The sequence below is a fragment of the Manihot esculenta genome, chromosome 6, assembly GCF_001659605.2.
Source record: "Manihot esculenta cultivar AM560-2 chromosome 6, M.esculenta_v8, whole genome shotgun sequence".
NCBI classification, from domain to species: Eukaryota; Viridiplantae; Streptophyta; class Magnoliopsida; order Malpighiales; family Euphorbiaceae; genus Manihot; species Manihot esculenta.
Genome location: NC_035166.2, coordinates 11,130,190 through 11,149,503, shown reverse-complemented (window position 1 = coordinate 11,149,503; position 19,314 = coordinate 11,130,190). Strand labels below are relative to the sequence as shown.

General features: G+C 38.4%; 1 protein-coding gene across 1 annotated transcript; it reads left to right on the top strand.

Annotated features, from left to right (window-relative positions):
* Positions 1 to 779: 779 nt before the first annotated feature.
* On the top strand, positions 780 to 10,217 carry LOC110617830 (NADP-dependent glyceraldehyde-3-phosphate dehydrogenase; the record flags this gene model as incomplete). The annotated part of the gene is made up of 5 exons (XM_043957750.1): positions 780 to 817; positions 2,427 to 2,947; positions 3,543 to 3,668; positions 3,855 to 3,962; positions 10,204 to 10,217. Coding segments are annotated over exons 1-5 (807 nt in total), but the record flags the coding sequence as incomplete, so codon positions are not given.
* Positions 10,218 to 19,314: the final 9,097 nt, after the last annotated feature.

Genomic DNA, 19,314 nt, shown 5'->3' with positions numbered 1-19,314 from the left:
AAGACATAGTTGTGAGGATGTATATTGCGCTAGGGTTATTGAAAAAAATAAAACTAGAAATAGGTTTGCGTTATTATAGGATTGGCCATCTCCAATGTTACACTAAATTTCATTTTGGCATAGGAGATGACCCTCCAATGCAATGTCAAAATCCACGAAATTTTAATGCTGCGCTACAGTGTCACGCCAAATACAGTGCCATTTTCTCTTTTTTTCTTTTTTTTTAATTTATAATATAATTTAAAATTTATATCTTTTTCTATTTTTTTAATTTATAATATAATTCAAAATTTATATATATTTTTAATTAAGTTTAATTTTTTTTTTCACTTTCATAATTTATTATATTTTTAATTTATTTTATATTTTTATAATTATTAAAATTTAATTTAAATTAATATATTCATAATTATAAATAATATTTATAATAAATTAATTTATTTATAATATATTATATAGAATAATATAAATAAATTTATTTCTTTATAATATATTATATAGAATATTATATGTTTGTAATTAATGTTTAAGTAATGTTTTTTATAATTATTATTTAATGAATACATTTTTATAATTAATATATTTTTATTTGTTTATTTATATAATAATTAAATATTTAAATATTGGATGAAAATATAAAATATATAAATATTTAGAGTGAATATATAAAATTATATGAATTTTTTGAGTGAAATATATAAATAAAATTAAAGTAAAATAAATAATATAATATTAAAGAAAAAGAAGAATATAAATAGAATATTTTTTTTATGTTAAAAATGGTACAAAATGTTGGAGATGATACTGCACTATTTTGGTGCAAAATATTAAAATAGTGCAAAAAATGGTGCATAGGATTGGAGATGGTCTGAATGAGATAAAAAATTGGGTATATTTAAAATATGGGCCTATAATAGGATATATGAGTGTAATTAACTTGAATAAGATGAAATTTATTTTCACATATTATATTAAAGATATAACTAAAACTGCACTCACAGATTTAGTCCAATCGTAAATACGTTAGAATAAATTTAAGACTTAATTTCGTGATAAATATATTATAATTAAAAAAATTACACGTGAAAGGGAAAGATATACAAATCAAACTCTAATTGACTAAATATCACTTAAAGGTAAAGTTCGGACAATTAGTTCAAGATTTAATCTATTAGTTTTTTTATTTAAATTTTTTGAGAGTATAAATATATAGACATTTTCTTTTAATTCTTTTGTAGGATAAGTACCTGTTAACTGATTTTGTCATCTTTTTTGACACACAGCCAAAAGTGCACAGAAAGCCTGGGCTAGAACTGCACGTTGGAAAAGAGCATATCATCCACTATTATATTTTAATTTTTAATAAATAATAAAAATTACTCCTAAATATAAATATTGAGTTAGTTAATTTAAAATTTAAATATTTAAATTAAAATATAAAATAATAGTAAATATTAATTTTTTAGTCAATTATTAAAGTATATAAATGAAAATAAGGGATAAATAATGAGATTAATAAAAAAAAATTGTTGAATATAAATATTTATTTTAAAAATTATTTTATTTAGTTAAATAAAACTTTAAAAATTATATTATAAATTATTATTAATTTCTCAAAATTCAATTTAATCATTTGGTTATAGTGATAAATTGAAAATTTTTTATTTTATTATTTAAAATTAAAAATTTTGAATATAAATATAAATTAATACAAATATTTGGTTTTTTTTTTATCAAATAGCCTTAAATTATATAATGTTAATTAATTTTAAGTGATATCTTTGTGGTCTTTTAACGTTTATTTATTTTTAAGGTGAACCAAGATTAATCTATTTGACAAATTTGGAGTTCCTTCCAAACTTCTCCAGCAATCAAATTTATTTTATTTGGTTAGAAAAACTTACAAATACTTAAAAAGAAAAATTACTATTTGATTTCAGTTATATAAAAAAAATTATTAATTATTTTTTTATTTTAAAAATTATATTAAAATATCATTAAAATTTAAAAAATTTTACTAGTTAATCTCCCTATTAATTTTAATAGTTAAGTATTATAGAAAAAATTAAAATACACTTAATACAAATAGACTAAATAATACACATTTTATAAATTAAAAAAAATAAAATATTTAACAGTTAAAATTAATAAAATAATTAATTAGTGGTAGAACATTACATCTTTTGGTATCATAACACAGTAATTTACTTAATTTTCAGGATGAATAAAAAATATTATAAAATTATAATTTTTTACATATAAAATAACTATTTTATTAAAATATATTATTATATATAATAAAAATAATTAAAAATTTTTTGTGACAATTTTAAACTGCTCTTAAATTAAGGTAATAATTTCAAAACTATTGACTAAACCATAAAAATATAATAGCTATATTTTTGTGTTGGACGATCATTAATTAGTTTCACTGGCGAAGACACTGGCATTGCAATTTCCAAGAAGGCAGGAATGATCCCTCTTCAGATGGAGTTGGGTGGAAAAGATGTCTGCATTGTGCTGGAGGATATTGATCTTGATTTGGTTGCAGCAAACATTATCAAAGGAGGCTTTTTATACGGTGGCCGAAGATACATAACCATTAAGGTGGTGGTGGTGATGGAATCTATAGCTGGTGGTGCTCTAGTAGGAAAAATGAATGCAGGAGTTGTAAAGCTGAGAGTTGGGCAGCCAGAGGATGACTGTAACATCACTCCAGTGGTTACAGAATCATCTTCGAATTTCATTGAAGGACTTGTCATGGATGCCAAAGAGAAAGGAGCAACCTTTTGCCCGGAATGGGTTTACCTCATTTGGCCCTTGCTTCTAGATAATGTAAGAGCTGATATGAGGACTGCATGGGAAGAGCCATTTGGATTTGTTCTTCCAGTTATCAAGATCAATTCTAATGAAGAAGGAATCCATCGTTGCAATGCTAGCAATTATACTGAATACATAATTTAGCATCTGATCTTTACACAAAAATTATTTTTAGCACTTAAAACTTAGAGTATAACTATTTAGTGCATAGACTTTATAAAATATAAATATTTAACTCTAAGTAGTGTTAAATAGTTACACTTTTATAAAGATTAGGCGGTAAAAGTTAATAACGAAAAGATCAAGGTGTCAACTGACTTTTTAGTTAAAATTTAAAGATAAATTATATATTTTACTTAGAAATTAGAGACTCCAATTATGTATCCATCATCCTTTATCCTAGTTGTAAAACCTTGGGAATGTATCAAAAAGGTCTTAGTTTTGAATTGAAACTGTTGAATTCCACGATCGGTTATGGAAATGGATAATGTGCCCCCTTATATAGGTCATAGGCACTCCTCCTCCTGGAGCTAGATTTTGGGGTGAGTTAGACCTGATTCAAATTTAATATGATATGAGAGCCTCCCATCCGATGTTAAGCATCAGTAAAATTTGAATATATTGAATAATGTGCCTTTTATATGGGTCACAGGCACTCCGCACTCTTCTCTCTGAAGCTAGATTTTGGGACCAGTTAGGTCTGACCCAAATTTAACAGAAATAAATCCAAGGTTGTGTGTTCATAAAGAACATCAATAAAGTTGTGTTGCTAAGTGATGCAACGGAGACCGGAACAGTTCAAATCAACTCTGCACCAGCTTATGATCCAGATCATTTTCCTTTTCAGAGGTAAATATCTAGTAGTTCAATAGTCGAGTATCTATCTTGAAATTGCAAAAGATCAACAATTAAGATTTCTTTTTTTGCAAAAAAATCATTTGTATATGAAATATATTTTCTAAGCAAACAACTTATTTTGTACTTTTTGATTGCAATGTTAAAAAATAAAGCATATAAAAAGTTCTAATGACAGTGCTTGAAGGACAATGGAATTGCATCACAAGGCAAAACCACCGGCATTAACATGATGATCAAAGTCAAGAGCACTGTCATCTGCTTTCCAAGTCCTTCTTACACCATGGGTTAGTATTGTCTACATCAGATTTAGAGAACCAATAATCACAACTATTCTACTTGATTATTAATTAGTAAGATTTGCAGACAAAATTGTCTATTCACTCGTATTAATTTTGTATTCTCTTCATCAATCAATAATTATGAATATAAATAAATTAAAGAATTAAAATAAACTATTTAATTATGTGCTAGCTTTATGTCATATATATGGAGTCCGTTGATTGAGGTGTTATCATTTTGAAGCATTTTTTTTAATACAATTTCTTGCGCAATGACTTAGAAATATCAAAGGCTATAGTGGACAGAAATTATTGTAATATAATGATAAGCTGATTTTTCTTATTTTTTATTTTCAAAAAAGAAAATGCCATTAATTTGGTAAGGAACTATCAAAGGAAGTTATTATTTATTGTATGTCTATCACTATGTGTTACGGTTCCTTCCTTGATATAGATCTAGTTATCGGTCTATGAGTTGTGGTATTTGGTTGGATGGGTGAAGATTGTGAATGATTTGAGGGTGTTTTCATTCGGAGACCTATATTGGAGATAATATTCAGATTCGTTAGAGAAAATCTGGACATCTTGAATTGACATACTCAAAACTTTGGAATATTTTTTTGTGCTCTTTTTATTCAATTAACTTGTTTAAATACATTGCTCAATGAATCACTTCCTCTTATAAATAAGAAAAACATGGAAATGTGGAGGCTCAACCTCCTACAACTAAGGAATGGAAACAACTGAATAACCGAAATAAAACTGATTAGAACATGGAGCCACGTCTGCTGATGTGCTCCTACTTTACTAATGTTGTTTGCATCATGGGCTTAACTTGGTTCTGCTTTCTTCACATTCCTATGAGTGAACCTCTTGTAAACATGAAACTTCGAATCTGCATCAACCTTAGTAGTGGTGCTAACATTACGCCCCTCCTCCAAAAGTCGCTTGTCCTCAAATGAAAACTTTAAAAATTGTTGTTGCAAGGATTTAACACTTTCCTAAAAAGCATCATCTGGAGAAGCGTTCTGCCAGTGAATGAGGACATGTGACTTCCCGCCAACAGTTTGATGGTCAAGAATGGCTAGAGGAATTTGTGGAGAAAAGCCAGGTAAATATGGTGGAAGCGGTGTGGCTGAAAAATTTTGTCCTTCGTGGAAAGGTTTAAGGTTGGAAACATGAAAAATTGGATGGATTTTAGATTCCGATGGCAAATCCAATTTGTAAGCCATAGTACCAATGCGCTGCAAGATAGGAAAAGGCCCATAGAACTTAGCCAGCAACTTTTGATTCTTACAATTTGCTATGGACAATTGACGGTAAGGTTGTAAATGGAGTAAAACGCGATCCCCAACTTGAAATTCCAGTTTTCTATGATGAGTATCATGGGTGGATTTCATCTTTTGTTGAGCCTTTATCAAATTATTGCATAATGAATCCAGGATAGCGTCTCTATTTTGCAAGGCTTGATTAATGACACCTAGTTTTGAGAGACTTGGGTAATAAGAAAGCAATCGAGGGGATGAGCATTCGTAGACCATTTCAAAAGGTGTGGCTTTCAAAGATAAATGATAGCTTGTATTATAGCAATACTCCGCCAAAGACAACCACTCTATCCATTTAGTTGGCTTTTTACTAGTAATGCATCTCAAGTACATCTCAATGGTGCGATTGACGACCTCTGTCTAGCCATCAAATTGTGGATGGTATGCAGAACTGAAATATAGCTTTGTGCCACAAAGACAGAAAAGTTCAGTCTAGAAAGCACTTATGAATCTGAAGTCTCGATCGAAAACCATAGTTTTTGGCAGCCCATACAATCTGAAAGTATTATTAAAAAATAGGCATGCAACACTAACAGCCGTGTAAGGATGTGCCAAAGCAATTAAGTGACAATACTTAGAGAATCTGTCAACCACAACTAGTATCACATTTTTTTTGTGAGACATTGGCAATCCTTCCACAAAATCAATAGAAATATCATACTAAACATGAATAGGAACAAGTAATGGTTGGAGCAAACCTGCGGATTGAAGTGTCACAGTCTTGTGGTAATGGCAAACCCCACAAAAATGCACAAAGTCAAAAACTTGAGTTCTCATCCCTAGCCAATAGAAATCCTTCATAATCCTTCATAACCCTTATGCCCTTGACAATGGAGTGCAATTAATACATTTTGAATAGATGGAAAAGATATGGCCAAATAGACTCTATTTTTGAACAATAACAGCCCTTGATTGAAACTCCAATTGTTGGCAGTATTGCCTGACTAAACAACAGCAATTAATTGTTGAATATCAGCTGAATTTTATTGCTCTTTTATAATTTCACCGAATAAGCTGAGTTGCGGCATGGAAATTGCAATTAAAAAGAAGTCCTCAACATGTCTTCGAGATAGAGCATTAACAATAATATTGTGGCGACCAACTTTGTATTCAACAGAGAAGTCATAATCTAAAATCTGGCCAATTCAATTCTATTGAGGAGGTGTCGACAATTTTTGTTCCAACAAGAATTTTAGGTTGTAATGATCTGTACGAATGATGAACTTTTGATTTTAGAGATATGATCGCCAGTGCTTAATTGCCTTAACCAATCCAATCAATTCTTTTTTATAAGTTGGAAGACATTTGTGTCGAAGTGCTAATGACCTGCTAAAATAAGCAATATATTTGTTATTTTGTAATAAAAGAGCACCGATATCTGTATCGGAAGCATCACATTCAATAACAAAGCCTTTAAAAAATTTGAGGAGCCAAGATTGGGGTTGTTGCCATAATTGCCTTTAATTGTTCAAAAGCAAATGAAGATTGCTCGGTCCATTGAAATGCATTTTTCCGGAGCATTATTGTAAAAGAAGAGGCGATGATGCCATAATTTTGGATAAATTTTTTATAGTACCAAGTGATACTAGGAAAAGATCGAAGACCCTTGATGATGGTGGGTTTTGGTCAATCTAGAATTGCCAAAATTTTATTAGAGTCAACAGCTACTCTATCAACAGTGATGATGTGACCTAAGTACTTCATTTGAGATTAAATAAAAGAACGCTTGAATTTGTTTTAGGAATAATTGGTTATGCAACAACAACTAAAAAATCTTTTGTAATTGTTGCAAGTGTTCCATCCATATATGACTGTATATCAAACTATAGTAAAAAAATACCAAAATAAATTTTTTGAGATAGGAATGAAATATTGCATTTATCGAGGCCTGAAATGTGGATGGGGCATTTGAGAGACCAAACAGTATCACCAGAAATTCGAAATGACCATGATAGGTTTGAAAGGCCGTCTTCTCAATATCTGGCTCATACATCCGAATCTGATGGTATTCAGATAGCAAATCCAGTTTTGTAAAGTATTTGGTACTGATCAAGCATAATTTAGCCACATTTTTATGATCTTTATTATTGTTTATTTACACATTATTTAGCTTAATTTATGGTTTTTACCTTGTTTTTACAGAAAAGGAAGAAATTGGAAAAATGGAGAAAAAGTGCAGAAAATGACAGAAAAGTGATTGGGTCAGTGATTTGCCCAAATCACTCAAAGAAACTGGTCAAATCACTCAAAGAAACTGGTCAAATCACTCAAAGAAACTGGTCAAATCACTCGCAGAGACAGAGACAGAAACTGGACTGAGTCCCAGAGAACAATTTGCCCAGATTGGGCAAGTGATTTGCCCAAATCACTTGCTCAATCTGCTCAAATCACCTTGACAGCAGAAATTGACAGCAGAGGCGAGAAAACAGCAGGGAACCAAAATCCGAATTTTCAGAAGTCCAAATCCAACTCAATCACTACCAACACAATTCCAAGAGCCACGAAAGAGCTTCTCACCTAAGGAATTCCAGTTGCAATTAAATTCAACATCAAAAGAGGAATCACAAGCCAAATTAAAAAGGGATTTCAAAACCCTAGAAGGATGGAATTCTTCAGCTATAAAAGAGCAACCTCCAAACCAGCAAGGGGTATCTTCTGATCAGCTACTCAGCATCTTCTCCCCTCGCCAGAAATTCTGCAGCTTCTTTCTTTCCTTTCTTTTCATCTTTTGTGTATTTAGTCCACCATGAGTGGCTAATTTCCTTCTTTTCTAGTTGAAGTTGGTGAATTTCAGATTTTGTGATGAATTGGGAGATTTAAATCTCCATTGTTAAACTTCTATTTATTTTCAATATTTATGCAATTTGATCTTTCCATAATTGTTGCTTTGCTTTTAGAATCAATAAGGGCCCATTGCTTTTAAATTGCTTAAGTAATAAATTGTTTGAATGATTTAAGTCCGTAATTGCTTATATTATTTGAACACAAATTTAATCAAGTTGCATGATCTAAACTTAGTCACGCGGTTGGCAAGGTTAGAATTAGGTTTCTCTAAGTCTTAATGGAGTTAACAGTTGTTCGATGCCAAAGGCCCCAAGGACGTTCCTTGGCAACTTGTTAACTAGTGTTTGATTAGCGAACGTTTCCTAATCAAACTAGAACTAAGGAGGAATTTGGATTGTGAGAAGTGTTTTCCACATCCTAAACTAATTTATTGAGATAAATAGGAGTATTAAAGAATCAATGATCAATTCTAAGCAATTTGAAACAAATCCATACTTCAACTAGAAGCTTTTCTCTTATTGATTTACTCATCTTTAAATTACTGCTTTCTTTTGTTATTTAGTGTTAATCCATCAACTCAAATGTAACAGCCCGAAAACCGAACCATTACCGGCACTAGGATCCAGATCGGCTTAAGGCCGCCGGGACCCGTAGTAAGCCTACTATACTGTCTGTGTACCTGTAAAACTCATACATGATCATACATTTTCTGTAAAAATTTTAAAACTTCCTCTTTATCCAAGGTTTAACCTGTGCATACCCAGTTAGAGTTCTCATCTCTGCTCTAAGCAGTACATAAACTATTAAACCTGGTTTTCATTATATCATCAAACATTTATACAAAATGATCATGTACCCAAAACTTAACATCTCATATAATGGTCAGCATATCTATACACTGTACATCCTATACTATCTCTTTACAATAACCATGTCCACCCTATCTATTACATATCCTTCAATCTTTTATACCCTGCTACCCTTGATGTCTGTACTCTGATGACTGAAACCTGCAATACTGGGATATGGGGAGAGGGGTGAGCTATACTAGCCCAGTGAGTAAAAGCATAAAACATGCTCTCATGAAATGCAATCATCTTTCATCATAGTATCTTATTCGTTCTGGGTTCACGCATGCGTCCTTCCCCAAATGAGTTCACGCAAGCGTCCTTCCTCAAGGAGTTCACGCAAGCGTCCTTCCTCCCTTGGAGTTCTTTTCTTCTTACTCATATAAGCATGGACTAATGCAATGCATCATCTTAGTGAGGGCTAATGCAAACAACCTAATATCTCATGGCATTTATGATGCGTGTCTCATATTCATGTTATTACTATCCTTTTAACCTAATGTCTCATGGCATCCATGATGCGTGTTTCATGTTTAAACATTACTTTTAAAACATGCATAGTTAGTTCCACTCACCTCAGAAAGACTCTGGAACACACTGAGCAGGTTTGACACTGTGCTCACTGCTGAGCTCCTTGATTCCTTTGATCCGTTCCTACACAGATAGACTTATTTAAGGACTCATACTAACATAAGAACAACTCTAAGCGACTCCCCAAAACCCCTCTAAACGATCCTAAAACAAGCACATAAAACATGCAAAAGAAGGCTGGACAGGGCACTTTCGGCGGCTGGTTCGGCGGCCGAAACCCCCCTCCAGAGACGAAACTCATGCATGTTCGGCGGCACATTCGGCGGCCGAAGGTCTCATCCAGAGACGAAACTCACATACTTTCGGCGGCCGAACTCCAGCTTTCGGCGGCCGAAAGTCTCTTTCTAAACCGAAAGCCTAGCTTTCGGGGGCATGCTTTGGCAGCCGAAACTGCCTCCACAAGGGGTTCGGCGGCCGAACCTTCCTTCGGCGGCCGAACCTGGTTTTGCCCGAAGGGCAGAACCTACTCGGCTTCATGTAAACTTGCCCAAAAATCCTATACCATGCATATCCACTACTCCCAACTAGCATATAACCATAGATATGCACAAAGGGGTCCAAAACTAACCTAAAACCCCAAACAACATCATCAAATAACACATAACATGCTTGAACATCACAAATCAACAAAACCTCCCTTAAACCTAAACATGCATACTACCCATCCAAACTTCATAAAACCTTAAAAACACAAGTAAGGAAGTTCAGGATCTTCACTTACCTCTTCCAAACAAGAGATCAGACGATCCTAACGTGGAGTTATGAAGATTCAAGCTTCCACGCCTTCAACCTTCCAAACTTTGCTCTTTTTGCTTAAAACCTTCCAAACACATATAAACTCATCAAACCTTTGAACAAGTTATGGAAGAACATGAAAATCTCCCAAGGAGACTCAGAGCCTCACCTCTGGTGGAGAAAATGGAAAACTTATCCACATCACCGACCTTTGACCATTTAAAGGGGGCTGGCCAGACCTCCTTCGGCGGCCAAATCGTGAAGCCGAAACATACAAGGTTCGGCGGCCGAAAGTCACCTTCGGCGGCCGAACTTGCCATTTCTCCCATAAAGCTTTTCTTTCCAAACTCCTTCCTTTTTCACACTTTAAAACATGAAAAACATGTAAAACATCTTAGACAACACATGTATTACCCTTCTCAAGACTTCCGACACCCGAGATTCCACCGGACTACAGGAATTCCGATGCCGGACTCGAGCCGGGTATTACATTCTCCCCCCCTTAAGAACATTCGTCCCCGAATGTTCCTCAAACATAAAAACACATAAGCACATAGAAAAAGGGGAACACTAACCTCAAAACAGATATGGGTATTGCTGGAGCATAGATTCCCGTGTTTCCCAGGTGCACTCTTCTAAGTTGTGGTGGTTCCATAGGACTTTCACCATTGGTATTTCTTTGTTCCTCAGCTTTCTAATCTGAGTGTCTAAGATCCGTACTGGTTGTTCTACATAAGTGAGATCTCCTAGAATCTCGACATCAGGCTCACTAAGAACCTTACTCGGATCTGACATAAATTTCCTCAACAGAGAAACATGGAATACCGGGTGAATCCTCTCCATAGATGCAGGTAAATCCAGCCTGTATGATACATTCCCGACTTTCTGCAGGACTTCAAAGGGACCAATGTACCGTGGAGCTAGTTTACCCTTCTTTCCAAAGCGAACCACTCCTTTCATCGGAGACACCTTTAGCAATACCATATCCCCCTCCTGGAACTCTATCTGCTTCCTACGGATGTCTGCATAGCTTTTCTGTCGGCTGACAGCTGTCCTGATCCTCTCTCTGATGATAGGCACCAACTTGCTGGTAATCTCAACTAACTCTGGCCCTGCAAGAGCCTTCTCTCCAACTTCTTCCCAGCATACAGGTGTTCTGCACTTCCTCCCATACAAAGCTTCATAAGGGGCCATCCCTATGCTAGCATGATGGCTGTTATTGTAGGCAAACTCCACTAGAGGTAGATGCTGCCTCCAAGAACCGCCAAAGTCTAACACACACATTCGTAACATATCTTCTATGGTCTGGATGGTCCTTTCTGACTGACCGTCTGTCTGTGGATGGAAAGCAGTACTGAACTCCAGTCTTGTGCCCATCTCATTCTGCAGACTCCGCCAGAATCTGGAGGTAAACTGAGGTCCTCTATCTGATACAATTGATACTGGAACTCCATGAAGCCTCACTATCTCTTCTACATATACCTGCGCTAACTTGTCCACAGAGTAGTTACTCCTAACTGGAATGAAGTGAGCAGATTTAGTCAGTCTATCCACAATCACCCAGATGGAGTCTAGACTATTGGACGTCGCCGGTAACCCTACTACAAAATCCATAGCGATGTTCTCCCATTTCCACTCTGGAATCGGCAGTGGGTTAAGCATTCCAGCCGGCTTCTGGTGCTCTAACTTCACCCTTTGACATGTTTCGCAGGCTGACACATATTGTGCCACTTCTTTCTTCATTGCTGGCCACCAATACACTCTCTTCAGATCTTGATACATCTTGGTGGCTCCAGGGTGAATGCTATACCTCGTATTATGAGCTTCTCTCATAATGTCTTGCTTCAAACTAAGGTCATCTGGTACACATAACCTTTTACCATGACGAAGAATCCCCTCACTGTCAAATCTGAACTCTGCATTGTTGCCCGACTGAACAGTCTTGGCAATCTTTACTAACTCAGGATCCTCGTGCTGTTTCAGAGCCACTTGCTCAAGAAACACTGGTGTAACTCTCATCTGTGCAATCAAAGCACCTGTACCAGATAACTGCAACTGTAGCCCTTCATCCATAAGCTTGTAGAAGTCCTTCACCACCGGCCTTCTCTCTACTGAAATGTGGGATAAACTGCCAAGTGATTTCCGGCTTAAGGCATCAGCTACAACATTAGCCTTACCCGGATGATACTGAATTTTGCACTCATAATCACTGAGCAATTCTACCCACCGTCTCTGCCTCAAGTTGAGCTCTCTTTGACTCAAAATGTGCTGCAGGCTTTTATGATCTGTATAGATCTCACACTTTACCCCATAGAGGTAATGCCTCCACATTTTAAGTGCAAAGATAACAGCTGCCATTTCCAAATCGTGTGTCGGGTAGTTCAGCTCGTGCTTCTTCAGTTGTCTAGAAGCATAAGCTATCACTTTGTCATTTTGCATCAACACACAACCTAATCCCACTCGGGATGCATCACAGAACACTGTGAACTCTTCATCACTAATCGGCAGAGCTAATACCGGTGCTGAAGTTAACCGTCTCTTCAACTCCTCAAAACTCTCTTCACATTCCTCTGACCATACAAACTTCTGATTCTTTCTGGTCAGTCTGGTCATAGGAGCAGCTATTTTCGAGAAGTCCTGTATGAATCTCCTATAGTAGCCTGCCAAACCCAGAAAACTCTTGATCTCTGTCACTGTAGTGGGTGTAGGCCAGTTGGCTACTGCTTCTACCTTTTTAGGGTCCACTGCTATTCCTTCTTCTGACACTACATGACCCAAAAAGGAAATGCTCCTTAGCCAGAACTCGCACTTAGAGAACTTGGCATATAAGCCATGCTCTCGTAAGGTCTGAAGAACTATCCGCAGGTGCTGGGCATGTTCCTCTACATTCCTGGAGTACACCAAGATATCATCTATAAAGACGATCACAAAGCGATCTAGGTACTCCCTAAACACCCTGTTCATGAGGTCCATGAATGCTGCAGGGGCGTTAGTTAACCCAAACGGCATTACTCGGAACTCATAATGCCCATACCTGGTCCTAAAAGCGGTCTTGACTACATCCTCTTCCCTAATCTTCAACTGATGGTATCCGGATCTTAGATCAATCTTAGAAAAGCAACCTGCTCCTGCCAGCTGGTCGAAGAGATCATCGATCCTGGGTAGAGGATACTTGTTCTTGATAGTGACTTTGTTCAACTGCCTGTAGTCGACACAAAGTCTTAGAGGTCCATCCTTCTTTCTGACAAATAATACTGGAGCACCCCAGGGTGAGGTACTCGGGCGGATGAAACCCTTAGCGACCAAATCCTGTAACTGCTCTTTCAACTCTCGCAACTCTGCTGGTGCCATCCGGTAGGGAGGAATAGAGATCGGTCTGGCATGAGGCATCAACTCAATCTCGAACTCTATTTCCCTATCCGGTGGTAGTCCTGGAAGCTCTTCAGGAAACACATCTAGGAACTCACTAACAACTGGTACTGTGGATGGTTCCCTAACCTGTTTGTCTAGCTCTCTCACATGAGCGATGAACCCCTGACACCCCTTCCTCAACATCCTATGAGCCTGAAGGGCTGATATCAAACCCTTAGGTGTCCCCTTCCTGTCTCCTCTGAAGACACACTCCGACCCATCCTGGTCTCTGAACCTCACTATCTTATCTCTACAGTTCAGGGTAGCATCATACGTAGATAACCAGTCCATCCCTAGAATGACATCAAAGTCTGTCAACTCTAGAACCACTAGGTCAGCTGGAAGGTATCTACTCTCTATACATACTGAACTGGACCGACAGACTGACTCTGCCAATGATGGGTCACATCTGGGTCCACTAACCCAAAGAGGACACTCTAACTCGGAGACTATCAAACCCAACCTCGCTACGGCTCTAGGAGCAATAAAAGAGTAAGAAGCACCGGGGTCCATCAAAGCATACACCTCTGAACACCCAATGATGAGATTACCTGACACCACTGTGTTCGAAGTGTCTGCCTCCTGCTGAGTCATGGTGAAAATCCGTGCTGGGGCTGACGGACCTGCACCTCGAGAACCCATCCCTGATGAAGAGGCTGCCCCTCTTCCTCTGCCTCTGCCACTGCTTGGTGGTATGGCTGGAGCTGTTGGCTGTGCTATACTGCCTGTGCTCATCTGCTGTGATGATGCCATAGAGGTCATGTTAGGACACTGCTTTGCCATATGCCCTTCTTGCCCACATCTATAGCAGGCTGAAGATCCCTTCAGACAAATTCCTCCATGCTGCTTTCCACAGTTTGGACATACTGGCCTATCAGCGCCTGAACCTGAGCCTCTACCCAGTCCTAAACTGGATTTCATTCTGCCCCAGAATTTGCTCTTTTTCCCTTTACCCTTCTCTCCTCTCCTATCTCCGGACGAAGCTACACTAGTAGCTTTAGAACCTGAGGACTGTGCCACCTGTCGCCTCGCTGTCTCTTGAAAACTGGCACTAGCCTCCATCATTCTTGCTGCATCTACAATCGAGTGAAAACTATCTTTCTCAGCTGCCTGGATCAAAGAGAAATACCGAGGGTGTAACCTCATGGCATATCTCCTTGCTTTCTTCTTTTCAGTGTCATAGGCGTGCCCCACATATTGGAACAACTCCAAAAACTTATCAGTGTATGCATCTACACTCATTCCCTCCAGCTGTCTCAACTGCTCAAATTCCACCATTTTCATTTCTCTAGAACTGTCAGGAAAAGCCCACCCAGCAAATTCATTGGCGAACTCTTCCCATGTTATACTGTCTATTCGAGGGTCCACATAATGCTTGAACCACTCTCTAGCTTTCTTGCACTTTAAGGTGAACCCTGCCATCTCAATGGCCCGATGATCATCTGCACCCAGCTCACTCGCTATCATTCTGACTGCATTGAGATACTCAAAGGGATCATCTCCTGTGTTAAATTTAGGAGCATCCAACTTTAAGTACTCTGTCATCTTCACCTTCCTTCCTCCTGAAGAACTGGGTTGCTGTGCCTCCACAACAGGGGCTACTGGTTCAGGTGGTGATGGTGGAGGTACTGCTTCTGGTGGGGCTGAACTTGTTGGATAAGGTGGGGGTGGATACATGGGATAGGGTGGATAAAAGGAGGGATAAGGCATGTAGGGCATATACGGTGGATATGGAGCAAAACTAGAGAAATCCGACATACCTCCCATCGGATACCCTGGGCCCTGTGAAAAGGGTGGATAGCCATATCCCGAGGCCTGTGCGCCTCCCTGCGACTCCCCCATACCTTCTTCGGCCCTTCCTACACCCATGCTTACATCTCTACTCTGTTCCACACCCCTCGCTTCTCTTTCTTCCTCTACTCTTCCGCCTCTGTTTACTCCTCTTCTGCTCTCGTCAGAAGACCTTCTAGGGTCTTGTGACGTTCCCTCTCCGCTTGACCTGTGAGTCCTTGCCCTTGGCAAAGCAGGAGGACGAGCAGCTGGTTCCTCACTTACTGATGGGACTCTAGTCAATCTCGCTGATCGACGAGTTCCTCGCATCTTAACTCGCTGAAAAACCACATATGGCATAGCACATAAGCACCTTTTCATCATATATCATACTGCACATGTATATAGCAATGGCATTTCACAGCATCATCAAATAGACAGGACTTACATCCTATCCTAGTGGACATGTTTGGACATGTTTTCCTATTGTGCTTGACCAACTACACCTCTATGAGCCCCTCTTTTTCTATAGGTCCGACCATACGAACCATGGGCTCTGATACCAATCTGTAACAGCCCAAAAACCGAACCATTACCGGCACTAGGATCCAGATCGGCTTAAGGCCGCCGGGACCCGTAGTAAGCCTACTATACTGTCTGTGTACCTGTAAAACTCATACATGATCATACATTTTCTGTAAAAATTTTAAAACTTCCTCTTTATCCAAGGTTTAACCTGTGCATACCCAGTTAGAGTTCTCATCTCTGCTCTAAGCAGTACATAAACTGTTAAACCTGGTTTTCATTATATCATCAAACATTTATACAAAATGATCATGTACCCAAAACTTAACATCTCATATAATGGTCAGCATATCTATACACTGTACATCCTATACTATCTCTTTACAATAACCATGTCCACCCTATCTATTACATATCCTTCAATCTTTTATACCCTGCTACCCTTGATGTCTGTACTCTGATGACTGAAACCTGCAATACTGGGATATGGGGAGAGGGGTGAGCTATACTAGCCCAGTGAGTAAAAGCATAAAACATGCTCTCATGAAATGCAATCATCTTTCATCATAGTATCTTATTCGTTCTGGGTTCACGCATGCGTCCTTCCCCAAATGAGTTCACGCAAGCGTCCTTCCTCAAGGAGTTCACGCAAGCGTCCTTCCTCCCTTGGAGTTCTTTTCTTCTTACTCATATAAGCATGGACTAATGCAATGCATCATCTTAGTGAGGGCTAATGCAAACAACCTAATATCTCATGGCATTTATGATGCGTGTCTCATATTCATGTTATTACTATCCTTTTAACCTAATGTCTCATGGCATCCATGATGCGTGTTTCATGTTTAAACATTACTTTTAAAACATGCATAGTTAGTTCCACTCACCTCAGAAAGACTCTGGAACACACTGAGCAGGTTTGACACTGTGCTCACTGCTGAGCTCCTTGATTCCTTTGATCCGTTCCTACACAGATAGACTTATTTAAGGACTCATACTAACATAAGAACAACTCTAAGCGACTCCCCAAAACCCCTCTAAACGATCCTAAAACAAGCACATAAAACATGCAAAAGAAGGCTGGACAGGGCACTTTCGGCGGCTGGTTCGGCGGCCGAAACCCCCCTCCAGAGACGAAACTCATGCATGTTCGGCGGCACATTCGGCGGCCGAAGGTCTCATCCAGAGACGAAACTCACATACTTTCGGCGGCCGAACTCCAGCTTTCGGCGGCCGAAAGTCTCTTTCTAAACCGAAAGCCTAGCTTTCGGGGGCATGCTTTGGCAGCCGAAACTGCCTCCACAAGGGGTTCGGCGGCCGAACCTTCCTTCGGCGGCCGAACCTGGTTTTGCCCGAAGGGCAGAACCTACTCGGCTTCATGTAAACTTGCCCAAAAATCCTATACCATGCATATCCACTACTCCCAACTAGCATATAACCATAGATATGCACAAAGGGGTCCAAAACTAACCTAAAACCCCAAACAACATCATCAAATAACACATAACATGCTTGAACATCACAAATCAACAAAACCTCCCTTAAACCTAAACATGCATACTACCCATCCAAACTTCATAAAACCTTAAAAACACAAGTAAGGAAGTTCAGGATCTTCACTTACCTCTTCCAAACAAGAGATCAGATGATCCTAACGTGGAGTTATGAAGATTCAAGCTTCCACGCCTTCAACCTTCCAAACTTTGCTCTTTTTGCTTAAAACCTTCCAAACACATATAAACTCATCAAACCTTTGAACAAGTTATGGAAGAACATGAAAATCTCCCAAGGAGACTCAGAGCCTCACCTCTGGTGGAGAAAATGGAAAACTTATCCACATCACCGACCTTTGACCATTTAAAGGGGGCTGGCCAGACCTCCTTCGGCGGCCAAATCGTGAAGCCGAAACATACAAGGTTCGGCGGCCGAAAGTCACCTTCGGCGGCCGAACTTGCCATTTCTCCCATAAAGCTTTTCTTTCCAAACTCCTTTCTTTTTCACACTTTAAAACATGAAAAACATGTAAAACATCTTAGACAACACATGTATTACCCTTCTCAAGACTTCCGACACCCGAGATTCCACCGGACTACAGGAATTCCGATGCCGGACTCGAGCCGGGTATTACATCAAAACCCCCCTCTTTTAATTACTTGTTATTTACTTGACCTAGTCATTATTAGGAAAATCATTGGTGTCAATTCCCTGTGGTTCGACCCTATTGCCACTATCTACAAGTTTATTGTTGATTGTTTAATAGGTTTATTTTTTACGGCTTCGACAACCGCTTATCAAAAATTGGCGTCGTTGCTGGGGAATTGATTTAAACTAACGTATTTTCCTTTTATGATCAAGGCTGATCGTAAAGAAGCTCTTCTTTACGATCCAGAAATTGAACACACTGCCAAGACCTTACAAGCATGGCTACGGTAAGTATGTCTTTTCTCTGTTCTCAAATTTCTGAACTAACCTCTATTGTGAGAAATTATGGTCAAGCTCGACAAGTTCAACAACTTCAACAAGCACATGCATTTGAAGGATTCTATGGACAGCCAAGACATAATCCCTACCTTGACACATACAATACAGGTTGGGGAGACAATCTGAGCTATGGCTATGCTAGGACAGACCGCTACCATGACTACCAAAGAGATCTGCAATATAATCCAGGTTGGAGGGACCATCCAAATTTCAGCTATGCAAGGGGAAATCAATATCCAAGCTACCAGCAAAGGAATCAAGCTCAAGCTGCACCCCAGAACTCCAAAGCACCTCTTGAAGAGATTGTGCAAAATTTAGTCAATACAGTGCAAAGTCTTGAGAAACAAGTGAGTCAAATGGCCTCCTCAATGAGCAAATATGAGTCCCAAGGGAAGCTACCCTCCCAAACTGAGATAAACCCAAGGCAAAATGCTAGTGCCATCTCATTGAGGAGTGGAAAGGAGTTGCAAGACCATGGGGTTGAAAAATTGCAAAAACAGGCCATGGAGGAAAATCTGCCAGAAAGTGATCAGGGCAGTCGATTTGCCCAAATCACTGACCCAATCGCTAGGCAGACTGAGCTGCCCAGCAGTGATTTGCCCAAATCACCAGGCAATTTGCCCAAATCAACAGATCAGGCAGAATCCAGTCAAGGGCAGAAATAGCAACCAGTAGAGAAATTCAAGGTACCCCCTCCCTTTCCAAAGAGATTTGCAAGGTCCCAAAAAGAAAAAGAGGAGAAAGAAATACTTGAGACATTTTGCAAGGTGGAAATCAACATTCCCCTACTTGATGCTGTCAAGCAAATTCCAAGGTATGCCAAGTTTCTCAAAGAACTATGCACCAACCGAAGGAAACTTGCTGAGCATGAAAAAGTAAGTGTGGGGGAGT